The sequence below is a fragment of the Pavona decussata genome, unplaced genomic scaffold (genome assembly GCF_977016875.1).
Source record: "Pavona decussata unplaced genomic scaffold, jaPavDecu1.1 SCAFFOLD_102, whole genome shotgun sequence".
Taxonomy (NCBI): Eukaryota; Metazoa; Cnidaria; class Anthozoa; order Scleractinia; family Agariciidae; genus Pavona; species Pavona decussata.
Genome location: NW_028145517.1, coordinates 2,285,779 through 2,299,979, shown reverse-complemented (window position 1 = coordinate 2,299,979; position 14,201 = coordinate 2,285,779). Strand labels below are relative to the sequence as shown.

The following is a 14,201-nucleotide window of genomic DNA, read 5'->3' as shown; positions in this document are numbered from 1 at the left end:
AGATTTTATGGGACTTGTCGTGGATGGGTCGATGGATCTTGGGACACACATCTGGCATCCCCCGTATATTTTTTTTTTGCAGGGGCGGATGACATCACAAAGGGAGAGAGCCTGGGATCGAGATTGGCCTGGGCTTGTTTGGTGACATCGAACGCACTCTCTAATCTACGGTTATTACTAGTACTATAGACTATAGATTTTGGTCTAATTTTCATGGTACTATTATAGGCTATGGATTTTGGCCTAATTTTAATGCTTATTAATTACTATACACTATGGACTTTGGCCAAATTTTCATGCTGATACTATAGACTATGGATTTTGGCGTAATTTTCACCGTAATACCTTGAGATTTCGCCTAATTTTAGTCCTAATACTATAGACTATGGATTTTGACCTACTTTTTTATGCTAATACTATAGACCAGGAATTTTGACCTACTTTTTAATGCTAATACTATAGACTATGGATTTTGGCCTAATTTTCAAACTAATATAGAGCATGGATTCGGGCCTAATTTTCTACATAAAACTACTATGGATTTTGGTCTAATTTTTATCCTAACATTATACACTATGGATTTTGGCCTAAATTGTATCCTTATACTATATACTATGGATTTTGGTTTAGTTTTCATGCTAATGCTATAGACTACGGATTTTTTAAATAGATTTTTTCGAAGGTAACAAAGGTGGGCGAACTGAAATTCTCAACTTACTCAACTACTATCAGAACCTGGAAGTGACTGTATGACTGGACAGTGAAGGTAGGTGAGTAGGCGAAGGACTGTTAACGAATATAACAAACAGAATATATTTTAAGCCTTTTATTTGTTTTTTACACTGTGAATAGTCTCTTACGTCTTCCAGAGATATTTGAGCGAGACAATCGAGGAGACGCGACAAGTTTTGAATTTTGTATCATTGAAGGTCGCGGCCGATTTGGGATATATTGTGAAACCACTTGGCAACTATGTTTCTCTTTTCTCCATCCCGGACCACTTTTGTTATATCGAACAACACCTCCAGTTGTTTAACATTTACAAACTGCTACCTCTGATTATAAATTCAACTCAAAGCCAGAATAACGCACATATTCTGTCAGTACCACTGCTGTTGTTGTGCCCAGGCTCTACCTGTGATATTCCTCGACTTCCAGTTGTTTCTAATTCTTGGGAGAGAAATTATCCGTTAATTTGGTCGATGAAACGGTGCATTCAGGCAGGAGTAACTATTGATATTAGTGTAACTTCCTCATAGAAATTGCTGTGACCGGCTCCACAGATCTTCTTCTTGCCACCTGCTTTGTCAAAGAATACCTTTTTGCCCCATTTTTTATGGCGCCAGTTAATGGAGGTCTTCGTTTGCAGCAACAACAACAAGATAACGGTTTGACAACTTCCTGGCGAAATCTTGAACAGCGAAATGAATAAATCACAGGATTCGCTGTCGAGCCCACAAGTCCAAGCAACATGGAGATTAACTCGAGTTTCAAGGTGTCTTCCTCGTGTACTCCATACGGTGTTACTAAGAGCCTTCCAAAAGTTGGAGACCAAGTAATCATGAAAACTACAGTAACGAGAATGAACAGCTTGGTCAATTTACGCCTTGACTTTACAAGACCTGCGTTTGTAGCTCTGTTCTCGTTTGCGTTGAACCATACGTGATAAATAACGCGTGAATAACAGAAGATTATTGCAGCGCTCGGTAAAACAAGACCAAATACAAAGAGTAGAAATGAGTAAATTATGCTGAGATTTTCAAACCAAACAGGCCCCACTGCTGTTCTATTTGTTGTTGTGTTTCTCCAGCTTTGTCTAAGCAGTCTTCTTGCGGTATAAAAGTAATACCCTGGCGCGCTTAAGACAATAGCAAGACTATATATTACAAGCACAACTTTACGGAGCAGACATTTTCTTGCTCTTCTCAGGTGCACGAAAGGCTTCAGAATCGCAAAATACCTCTCCACTGCCAAGGCGACATAAATGTAAATTGAAGCCAACGCATTAAAGAAGAATTCGAAATACACAAAAGACGCTTGCTTTGATAGAATGATGATGTCGGCGAAAACCACGATGGAGAACCACAAGTCTGCGTAAGCGAGGGATATTAAGAGAAATGTGTTTGCAGTTTCTCGAAGTTTCTTGTTTTTTTGAAGAATAACTATGACCAGAAGGTTCCCAGAGACATTGCACACGTTGATTGCAATAGCAATGTACGTTATGACTGAGAAAAATAGCGAATCCATTTGAAAACCCGAACGGAGCCGTGCGTTTGGTAAAACGCTGTAGTCATATGATGATGAGGCATACGAAAATTACACTCGGAAAACTAAATTTAGTACCATTTCGTAACGTTTCATTTAAGATTCAGTACGTGTTATTTACGAAGATATTAAAAGGTTATTGTTTTAGAGAGAGATAGCCTGTTTGCTGAACAAACTTTCAATATAGTTCTTCAGTTTGAGAGGAAAAGTTTAATTTTACAGGGCGTTTTCATTGGCTCGCTAACATCACGTGTTCCTCATAAATAGATAAGACTAAAGTACATTAAAACCTTCCTGTGTAATACAGGTGACAATATTTTCAAGGAAAGAAGATATTTCATCAGATCTTTAAACGACGCATGAGAATATTGCTTATTTGTTTTTTATTTGAATGCCGGGTCATAGGTAACGATTTGACCCAGCTTAAAAAGTTAGTTTTAAACAGCAAAACTTAAAAACGACCCACTTTTATGAATCCATTTGAAAGGTCAAGATTGTGATAAAGAGAAGTAAAGATAAGATATTACTTAGAGAGCAGTTCTTTGTTTATATACTTTTTTCTCCTTATCTGCTGCCAGTGCACACAAAATTAAAAAATCTGCAAAGATGGATATTTGGAAAAATTCTCATAGGCCAAGTTTTGCTTTTGCAATCCGCACGAGCTCGAAAATGCAAAACAAAAACAAAAAAACGAAGAGAAACAAGCTCTAATCGCTTGCTTATTAGAATAAAACTAAGTTGAAGATCACACAAAGAGATTAAAAAAATGTTATTTAAGAGTATTTGCTTCCCGTTGACAAGATAACCACGAATACACGGGCACCTTATTTATTTTATTTATTGTATTAAATCGATGCACGCGTGTTTCACATGCAAGTTGTTTGGGATTACAGGGTTTGTTTGATATTTTTGTATGCTGCATCACGAAAACTCATCCAATTTGTTGCTCGTTGTCTTTTGTCCAACATATGGCCTGTCAAACTGATATTTATCAGTAAAATGCGGGTAAACCGAAACGGCTTTAGAGTTAACGCCCAAGGCTGATAGGCAACGAGGTCGTTTCCGTCGCACATTGCAATTAAAAGTATAGAAATATATAAAAGCTATTCAAAGTTAAGAGGAGACGTTATAACTGATAATAAATTAACACAGACTGAATTTTCAACATAATTAGAGCTTGAGGCAAGGATGATAGAAAGTTCGATTCTTGTATTCTGTTAAGCTTATTTCCCCCAGAAAATTGGTTATTTCAAGGTTAAGCTACATCGCCTAAGTTCCGTTCTGCGTTCTAGGTTAAACATCCACTGCCCGGCAAAGTTGGTTGCGGTTTGTCGCTTCGTCTAATCAGCCCATATCTAACAAACATGGCTTTCTCAAAGTTTTCCTGGACTCCACTCACCTTTTAATAATCTAACTTATGGTCACAATAAATGAATTTAAAAAAAAATCGCTGAAATCTAAATCAAAAATCAATATGTTACTACTTCTAAACTAACTGTACTTTGATCTGACTGCTTTCAATCGGAAAAACTAGCTCGTCTTTAAAATTACTACAGGTTCGGCTACTGTAGTTGTCCTTCTTTCCATGCGTGCAGCAGGATAGCTGTTTGCAGTAAAAAATACGGAAATATTTGGTCGTCTGCTTTTGCAACAACGGCATGTTAGCAGTCTTACAACGTCCTGGCGAAATCTTGGACTACGAAACGAGTAAATCACGGGATTCGCTGATGAACCCGCCAGCGCAAGGAACATGGCGAACAACTCGAACTTCCAAACAGTGTTTACATTCAAAGTAAATTGTTTTACAATGGACATCCCGAAACTTGGAGTCCACGTTATTATAAAAATGACAGTTATAATAATGAAAAGCTTTGTCAATTTCCGTCGTGACTTTAAAATAGCAAGATTTGTGGCCCTGTTTCGATCTGCGTTAAACCATACATGATAAATAACTCGTGAATAGCAGAATATCATGATAGAACTCGGAAGGATAAGACCAAATACGAAAAGCACGTATGGATAAGTTAAGCCGAGAGTTTCAATCCAAGCGGGAGCCACTCTTGATGCATTTATGGTGATGTTTTTTCTCACGTAATTGGCTGTTGCATATTGGATTATATATCCTGGAGTACTCAAAACAGCAGATAGGATCCATACCGCTAGTATGACTTTATACAACAGAGATTTTGTCCCTTTTGACAAGTGTACGAAAGGCTTCAGAATCGCAAAATACCTCTCCACTGCCAGGACAACTAAGGTGAAAATGGAAGCCAAGGCGTGTAAAATGAATCCACCAGTATGCGAAGTCTGGACAGGTCTTTGAGATAGATAAAGTATGTTGACGAAAGTCGACATAGCAAATGTCAAATCCGAGGCAGCGAGGTTACAAAGAAGAAAAGTATTTGCGCTGCAAAACTTCTTCTTGTTTCTGCGCAAAACCACAAGGACGAAGACATTCCCAAAAATATTGCACGTGAGAAGCAAAAACGAAATTCCCCTTAACGCTGCTGCAAAGACTTCCATTGCAACGATAAAGCCTACTGTTTTCGATTTAAAATGATAGCTGACTTAATATGAAATGAGATTGAAAACTCGAGCGATACAGAACTGTTTTCTCAGCATTAATTAACAAAGAAATCGTTGCGTCAGCTAAAAATTCCTACGATATTGCATCATCGTTTGGTTAGGTGACAAAGACCAAAACAAAATTTCCATAAGAAAGGGAACCCACGATCAGCACGAATATGATACATACGTTTCCGCAATAAGGAACATTTTGTGCAAACATGGGTGAATTTTTATTTTCTTTTTCCCTCGAACTATTTTTAGTAGCAGTTCACGGCTGGTTCGCTATACAGACAAATGTATGGAAAGTTCAAAACACGACTGGACGATTTCTGGCAAAAGCTACATCCCTCCAATTTTTTTCTTAAAATCCTTTTCCTAGCGCCAAACGTTTGCAATTCATGAATTTTTCAGAAGCGATCGATGTTTTATGAAAATTATTTGACATTGCATTTCCATGCGAACACTGTTATTTCAAGCCTGTTTGCCTGCTCGTCAAAATGGCGTCGAAAACCGTGATAAGGCCTATTTAAATCAAGTTGCAAAGAAAAAGTGGCGAGGAGATCAAAAGGAAGCTTATGCGTACGTGGCCTCCTCGATTAACCTGAAGTGACTACTAGTTAACTTTATTTTCATTACAGAAGAGTAGATTTTCACCGAAAATAGTTCAGTTACGACTTAATCAAACGGGAAATTTAAGGGTGGACTTGTAATTAAGCAACCGAAAGGGAAAAGGAATTGCGTTTGATAGTTTACAAAGAAATTAATTATGTATGTTTATACTTTAATAAAGTTCTTATGATTTGTGGGAAAGTATTGAAATAACCTGGGTGAGGTAAAAAGCTATTTTTGTTTTCTTTTTGTTTGTTTGGTCTCTCATTATTTTTATGCTAATAAGTCCTTAGCACATATAAACATACAGAGCTTCTTGGAAACAACGCAATGGATAAATTAGGCTTTCATGAATGAGATTCTATCTTAAATTACTGGTGGAGTCAATCTTTTTTATCCGGCATCTTCGTCCCCCTCTGTACAACATAGCCAAAGGGATAACTGGAATATGTTTTGTAAAACAGTTGAGGTGGTTCTACAGCACTTAAAATTCCATCTACAAACTCAATATTTCTAGTAACCAACTTCAACAACACCGCAAGACAGAACTGCTCAGTAGATTTTTTTGAAACTTTAATTTTGCAGATAGAAGTTTACTGATGTGCATTTCGGAGTTTATTTAATTTGAAATATTTGGTTTTTAATTTCAGCAGCAGAAAATGTAATAAACGGGCAGTAAGGAAGAACGATTAAAATATGCTCGCTTTTGAATGAGGATTTTGATGAATCAGCTCTAAAATAAACATGACAACGCTAGGGACATTTCAGGAACCACTTTAATTTTGTTCATTTGCATTGTACCTGTTTTTGTTATTTATATATGCAAACAGAGCGGAAAGTAAACAAATATTCTAAGAGAAGATTTTTTTTCACACAAATTAAAAATAAACCTTGAAATGATCGCCAAAGCTTTATGAACTAAGAGTGTAATATCAGAACTTGGTGATATGTAATAAGTAAGGCTTAAAAACCAGTGCGATCTAAAGCAATTCTAAAGCAACTATACTTTGATTTTTTCGTTGAAAACGGAAAAAGTTGTTGTTTTTGTAAATAAAACAGGTTGAGCTGCTGTTCTTGACGTCCTTTCCATGTTCCCAACAGGGTAGCTTCTTGTCATAAAAAATACGGAGACATTCGGTCGTCTTCTTCCTTTGCAACAACGGCACATAAGCAGTCTTACAACGTCTTGGCGAAATCTTGGACAACGAAATGAGTAAATCACGGGATTCGCCGTTGAACCTGCCAGCCCAAGAAACCTTGTAGATAACTCGCATATCCAAAACTCTTTGGCATCAAAGATGTATTGTCTTAATACGAACCACCCGAAAGTAGGAGTCCAAGTTATTAGGAAGATGACAGTTATGATAATAAATAGCTTTGTCAATTTGCGTGGGGACTTCAAAAGTGCAATATTTGTGGTCCTATTTGCGTCCGCCTTAAACCATACATGAAAAATAACGTGTGAATAGCAAAACATTATAACACTACTCGGTAAAATAAGACCAAATACCACGAGAACGATTGGGTAAATTGTGTTAAGAGTTTTAACCCAAGCGGGATCTACTCTAGTTGTTGCATTTGTAGTCATATTTTTCCTCTTGTAATTTTCCACACTGTTTTGGGTAATATATCCTGGAGCACACAAGATACCAGCTACGATCCATATTGCGAGCATGACTTTCCACATTAAAGATTTCGTCGCTTTTGTCAAGTGTACGAAAGGCTTCAGAATCGCAAAATATCGCTCCACTGCTAGGGCAGCTAAGGTGAAAATCGACACTAAGGCGTGTAAAATGAAGTCAGGTAGGGAATCATGCGCAGTTTTGGCGAACAAAAGATATATGTTGACGAAACTCAGCACAGCAAATGTCAAATCCGAGTAAGCGAGGTTTGAAAGAAGGCATGCGTTCGCACTGAAGCGTTTTCGGTTTCTGTGAACTACTACAAAGACGAGGAGATTTCCAAAGACGTTGCAAGTAAGAAGTAAACATGAAATTCCCATTAACACTGCGGTAAAGACTTCCATGGCATATAAAAACACCGAGTGTTTTCGGTTTTATGATAAGGACCAATCTATTTGGCTGAAAAACTCCAACAACACAGAAAAACTAAATTTATAGCATGTTTTATTTATTGAAGAAGTCATAGTCGGGTAATGAAAAAGTCTTAATTAAATTGCACCTGTTTGCATAGAGAACTTTTCTTAATCTTATCCTTTTGTGATCTACTGGCTGTCAAATAACAACAGATTTTCGATATGATAGAGCATCAACAGATAAACAAAAAAAGACTATACTGTAGCGAGAAATAAGATTTGATAAAGAATAAAATCTTTTTTGAAGTTGCGTGAATTTCAAACCAGTTTCCTTCATTTATTTTTTATAACAGGAGAGTAACAATCTCACCGAACATAGTTTGGTTACAAAGCAATCAAACAAAAAATTAAGGGAGTTGTCGTCACCAAGCAACCGAATAAAAGGGAGGTGAATTGTGTTGGAGGCTTTATAAAGAAATTAAATATTTATATTGATCTAATGAAGAACTCTTACCGAGATGCTTCGTGCGTAAGTCCTGAAGCATTTAAATGTGAATTAACACGCGTCGCTTTTTGTGCAGTTTTAGCTAATTCTTCAGCTAGGATCATTAGTAACATTTTTAGGCTATTAATCACGGTCCAGTTTCGTTTCATCACGCGAATCTGCATCAGATCGGGATTTCACGATTAAAATATGCTTTAGAATATGTACATGTCCTTTACACAAACATTCTGAGCTGCTTGGAAATACCCACTGAAAAACAATAAATAAAATAAATAAATATATTCTTTTGTGAATAGTTCTCATCTTTACATTACAGATGAAGTCGTTTTGATCCACCACCGTTCCTCTCAGTATTGTATAAGCAGGCGAAAACTAGAATTAGCTTTGTAAAATAAGAAAAGTGGTTTTACTAAGCTTAATAATTTCATCGACTTGCACAACAAACAGTACCACAGGAAGTGCTGCTCAGTAGCTTTCATATCGGTAAAAAATTATTTTTCAAGATGGAAGGCTCCAGGTGTATTTCAAAGCTTGTTATATTAAAAGTAGAAAGGAATAACGATTAAAACATGTTGTTTGAACGATGTTTTTTATGACTTGCTGTAAAATAAACATGTAAATACTAAGAAAATTGCGACAGCCATTTTTAATTTTGTTGATTTGCATGTGACTTTCTTATTTAGATAAGAAGAAGAGGAGATGGTTGATCAAATATTATGAGGAGATTTTGTTTTCACAAAACAAAAAACATTGTCATATGAAATGAAGCCTGATGAACTGAGCATGTAATATTTAATGGCATTTGCTCAGTTGAATGACAAGTACTTATTTTTCGTTGTCACCGTCTTAACTTAAAAATTCAAAACATTACTCCGACCAGCACCATAAATTGCAAGCGAGCGTTGGTTATCTTTTCCCCGAAATTGTCATTATGCAACGAGCCATGACAATAGTCAAAATTTGACTATAAGATGTATACAAAGCATATTAAACCAGGAAACACCCAAGAAAAGGATTATGGAATTGAATCAGAAACGTTTTGTTTTTACTTTCTGGTTCCAAACTAAATCATTCAAAGTAGTACATAACAATTACAAATTGAAATTTAAATGTAAGAAATACGAAGTCAGAGCAGAGACGTTAAAAATACTTTTAATTTTTATCAAATTATTTTGTTTTATAGTCAGAAAACATCGATTAAAACACTTAATACTCCTTCTAAATTAACTATACTTTTGATGACTACTTTAAAAAATCCATTGAAACCCAAAACTGAACTAGTTGTTTTTGAAATAAAAACGATTCAGCTGCTGTTCTTGTCCTTCCATGCTCCCTTGCAACAGGATAGCTGTTTGTCATAAAACTTACGCGGAAACATTTCTTTTGCAACAACGGCATGTCAGTTAGCAGTAACCGTTGAACCAGTACCAGCCCAACAAACATGATAGACAACTCGAACTTCCAAAACGTTTTGGCATAAAAAATACATTGCCTTATTAAGAACCACCCGAAAGTTGGAGTCCACAATAGGAAGATTACGGTTATGATAATAAAAAGCTTTGTCAACTTGCGTCCTGACTTTAAAAAGTGCACCATTTGTGGTCCTGTTTGCGTCCGCTTTAAACCATTCATGATAAATAACGCGTGCATTCGCTAAAAAGACCAAATACCAAGATAATGAATGCCGAGTAAATTGTGCTTAGAGTTTCAACCCAAGCGAGAACGACTGGTTGTACTGTCTTTGCATTATATTACTGATATTCAGGGATAGTGCCGCAGTGTACTTAAGACAGTTGATAGGATCCATTTCTCTATTATTACTTTATACAACAGAGATTTTATCACATTCTTTGTGCTTAGTTTCAGACGTCAGTTCTAATTTCAATTAAATTAAAAGCAATTAAAAGCTTTTGCCTCTTCAAGAAAAACTTCACTCTTAAGTAAACTACACTACTCGGGCCCTCATCATTAAAGTTGCGATTAAAAAATTCATTTCCATCAACACATTGCCTGGCTAGTTGTATTTGAAAACAGAGCAACGAAGAAATTATTCCGTTCTTAATGGACATTTCATCTTAAATCGCAGAGGAAGTTTTATTGTTATGGGAAGTGATGTTTCTTGCAAAGGTAAAACTTTAGAAGTACCTTGTTCAGCATGAAAAACAGCACCAAAGGGAAGTACTACAGGAAATTACCTTTCCCTTGAATTTTCTTAATAATATTTAAAGTAATATATCAAACACGAGAAAGCGTGTTTCATCAGATATCCAAACACTGAGAAGGAGGTTAAAAAAACGAGGCGCAGCCGAGTTTTTTTTAAACGACTTCGAGGTGTTTGGATATCTGATGAAACACACTTTTAAGTGGTTGATATTGCTTCTCAAATGATTAATAATTCTTGGAGAAACTCAAGGCTAAAGTTGGCAAAATTTTATGGTAATTAGGATCACATGCCAAAACCGCGGTCACGGTAGTGATTTTCTTTGTTTTCTCTTGATGAATTATTTATGAGTTTGACAAGAGAAAAGCGAGGGAAATCATTACCGTGAAGGAGGTTTGGAAATGTGATCTTAATTATCACAAATTTGGCCGGCCAACATTGTTTTGCTTTGAATTTCTCCGAGCATTATTATGGTTCGAGAAGCAATACCAAAGACTCGACAGAGTGTTTCATCCCATTTCCAAGAATTTTTAGTCGGTTACATAATACTCGGCTGCGCCTCGTTTTTCCAACACGCTTCTCGGTAGTTTGGAATCCGATAAATTCCTCGTGTTTGATATATTACGTAATAGGTTTGAGAAGGGTAACGCTTTCGAGCTCGTTAAAGTTTTAGGTTACTGTCTTTGCTGGTTTTGTTGTTTTTTCTTTTAATTATTTTTGTTTTATTTTGGGTTTTTTACAGCTTGAAACTACTGCAACAAACAAACAAACAAACAAACAGAAGGGAAGACAAATTTTCATTCAAAAAGTAAGTGGTTGCGCTCCCTTTACCGCTGACTCAGCTGTAAAATAGATATATTAATACTTAGAAAATTTCAGTTTTAGTTTTTTGTTATATTTTGCACATAAATTTAACATTTAGATAAGCGAACTGAGAAGAAAGCTGAGCAAATATTACAGTAGGAGATTTCGGTTTAATAAAAAGAACATACAAATGAAATCAACCAGTCTTAATGACCATCCTTAATGAACTAAACGTGTGACAGTTCAGAAATATCATATGACAAGATTAGCAAGGGATGTCCTTTAACCTCTCTTTTTACATTCTCTGTTTTGTTCATTCAAATTCTAAGAAGTTAATTTTCATTTTGTAAAGTGAAGTTCAGCCACAATTTAATTCTAAACGTCTGTACTCACTTCTGAATGGATTAACTCTACGTTGCTGTGTTTACCACAAATGACTGCTTGGAAACATTAGTACTAGTTGCTAGCAGCCAGGGAACTGGGTCCGCGGTCTGATTGTTGATAAGTAATGTAACAAACAGAAGGAAGAGTAGTTTGAATAAAAGAGGCGCAGTCGAATGTTTTAAACAAACTTCGCAGTGTTTTTGGAAATCGGATGAAAAACTCTTTCGAGTGTTTGATACAGCTTCTCAAATCATTTATAATTCTTGGAGAAATTCAAGGCAAAAGTTCACCAAATTTATGATAATTAAGAACACATTTCCAAACCCCCTTGATGGTTAGTGATTTCCTTTGTTTTCATGTATGAATTATTAATATAACTGTGCATTAAGTGAACGTTTTTTAAAACCTTACTTTCTTATCTACCTATTTACGAGGAAAAAGTGTCGTCAGCGAGCCAATCAAAACAACCAGCCAAACTATCGTTTATCCATCAAACTGAAGCACTATATTGCCGCTTTGTTCATCGAACAGGCTATCTCCCTCCAGCACAATAAGCTTTTGCACGTTAGCAAATAAAAGGTGTTTAATTTAACCTGTAAGATTACGAATGGTACTAAATTTAGTTTTGTATTTTTCAGGAAAGCTAGAATTTCCTGGTGTTGTTTTCCGTCACTTCACAGCGTTTAAGCATCACGATAGTGATTTTTCGAATGTCTTCGATATTTTGTGCAGTCATAACATACCTTGCTATTCCAATCTACGTTTGCAATGTGTTTGGGAACTTGCTGGTCATATTGGTTCTTCAGAAAAACAAGAAACTTTGCTCAAGTCCAAACACTGCTCTTCTACTCGCCCTTGCTCATTCAGATTTGTGGTTCTCCATTTTTGCTTTCGTCAACATCATCGTTCTCGCAAACCAAATCCCTTTTATGTACTTAGAATTCTTCTTGAATGCGTTGGCTTCAATTTATATTTACGTTGCCTTGGCAGTGGAGAGGTATTTTGCGATTCTGAAGCCTTTCGTGCACATGAGAAGAGCGACAAAATCTCTACTCTGCAAAATTCTGGTCACAATATATATTCTCGCTGTTTCCTTGAGCGCGCCAGGACATTATTTCGGCAATGTAAGAAAATATCTTACATACAGCTGGGGAAAGACAACAAAAAATGCGACAACATCCGCACCCGTTTTGTTCGAAACTCTTAGCACAGTTTACTCATTTGTGCTTTTGGTATTTGGTCTTGTTGTACCGAGCGCTGTAATAGTCTTCTGTTATTCACGTGTTATTTATCATGTATGGTTCAATGCAAACGAGAACAGAGCTACAAACGCAGGTCTTTTAAAATCACGGCGAAAATTGACCAAACTTTTTATTCTTCTTACTGTGGTGTTCATGATTACATGGACTCCAACTTTCGCAAGGCTCATGGTAACACAATATGGCGTCCGCAACTCGGAAACCTTAAAATTCGATTTGATCTCCTCTTTGCTTGGACTGGTGGGCTCTACAGTGAATCCTGTGATTTATTCACTTCGCTGTCCACGATTTCGCCAGGAAGTTGTGAAACTGTTCACTTGTCGATGCTGTAAACGGAAAATTCGGCCAACCGGAGCTGGAATAACTTTGAGGGAAGACGGCAATACTATGAAGGAAATACAATCAACGAAAGGACAAACTGTTCAGCTCGTTAGTGTAACTTTCCGATGAAAAAAGTAGTCTATCATTTCGTCATCAGTCATTGACAAAGCAAGTTTTAAACTTAAGTTAAGTTAACAGTTGCAAAAATAAATGGGAAAGGGTCAACTAAACTCAAGAAAACGATGGATGGAACATTAAAGAAAGGTTAATTTAATCAAAACTGTAAAATACGAAATTATGCAGAAAGGAAGAAAAAAGTTGTTTCAAAGTTTTTTCTTTATCTAATAGCACTTTTCACATGTCTTTTCGGGGCGAGTCAATTACGGTAGTGAAAATAATGTCATCCGATTATAATTGTTCATACTATTTTACGGCGCTTTTATGCTAATATAGGACCTACAAGCTTCTAACTTTAAATCGAACTGTGTATTTAAAAAAATTGCTTTACCTTTTTTTTTTAAATTACTTAGACTCTCATAATGGGATTTGTGTTTTAAGTCATTTCGTTAAATATACTGGGCTGCTCGCGAACCGAAGCAACAAAATTTTCAGTTTTTTGTAAAAGAAGAAGTAGAAAAGTAAATATCAGAAGTAGGCATATTTGTATAAGAAATGAGTTCAACGTCTATCTCAGAACAGTACGTATTTATAAAAAGAAATTAAATACGTTAACAGGCAAGGAAAATTGGAGTGCAGTTCTGTAAAATAAAACATTAAAGGTCGATCTACTGAACTCTGTAATTTTATCCACATACTAGAACATAAGATTGAAAAACAGCTTGCACAGGGTGAACGACACAGATGAAAAGTGCTGCAAGGAAGCTTTCATTTAAAATGTCATTTCGAACATATTTTACTATATAGGTTGTTTTTCTTATTGCAGAAAACGGGTGCAATAAACATGCTAGAAGAAAGAATAAAAAACGTTCGTTCTTCACTGGCTAATGTGTTACGTTTGATGACTCAGCTGAAAAATAGAAAAGAAAAAGGTTGGGAAATTTTGGGAACCACTTTAATTTTATTGATTTGCACCTGCCTTTGTTATTTAGATAAGTAAAAAGAACAGAAAGGTTAGCAAATACTACAAGAGAAGAACTTGTTTTCATTAAGTGAGCGGCATACAAATGAAATCAAACCCCCGAGCGTGAAAGTCAATTAAAACATGCTGAAACTAAAAAGAGGGATGGGATGACATGTTAACACTGCAATTTTTTCATCGCTATTTTTGCT

The 14,201-nt window shown here is 36.0% G+C and overlaps 2 protein-coding genes across 2 annotated transcripts; one reads left to right on the top strand and one right to left on the bottom strand.

The window, feature by feature from the left end:
• Positions 1-484: 484 nt before the first annotated feature.
• On the bottom strand, positions 485-2,431 carry LOC146471593 (galanin receptor type 2-like). Its single transcript, XM_085120144.1, has one exon. The coding sequence runs from the start codon at positions 2,245-2,247 to the stop codon at positions 1,240-1,242; it is 1,008 nt and encodes a 335-aa protein (XP_084976270.1). The 5' UTR covers positions 2,248-2,431; the 3' UTR covers positions 485-1,239.
• A 9,573-nt stretch (positions 2,432-12,004) lies between these two features.
• On the top strand, positions 12,005-13,888 carry LOC146471592 (galanin receptor 2b-like). Its single transcript, XM_085120145.1, has 2 exons — positions 12,005-13,083; positions 13,442-13,888. Exon 1 carries the CDS (start codon positions 12,042-12,044, stop codon positions 13,038-13,040), a length of 999 nt encoding a protein of 332 aa, XP_084976271.1. The 5' UTR covers positions 12,005-12,041; the 3' UTR covers positions 13,041-13,083; positions 13,442-13,888.
• The last annotated feature ends 313 nt before the right edge of the window (positions 13,889-14,201 follow it).

What these genes read in the sequence shown, in the direction of transcription:
- LOC146471593 (XM_085120144.1), bottom strand. Translation starts at nt 2,247, where the DNA reads ATGGATTCGCTATTTTTCTCAGTCATAACGTACATTGCTATTGCAATC.
- LOC146471592 (XM_085120145.1), top strand. Translation starts at nt 12,042, where the DNA reads ATGTCTTCGATATTTTGTGCAGTCATAACATACCTTGCTATTCCAATC.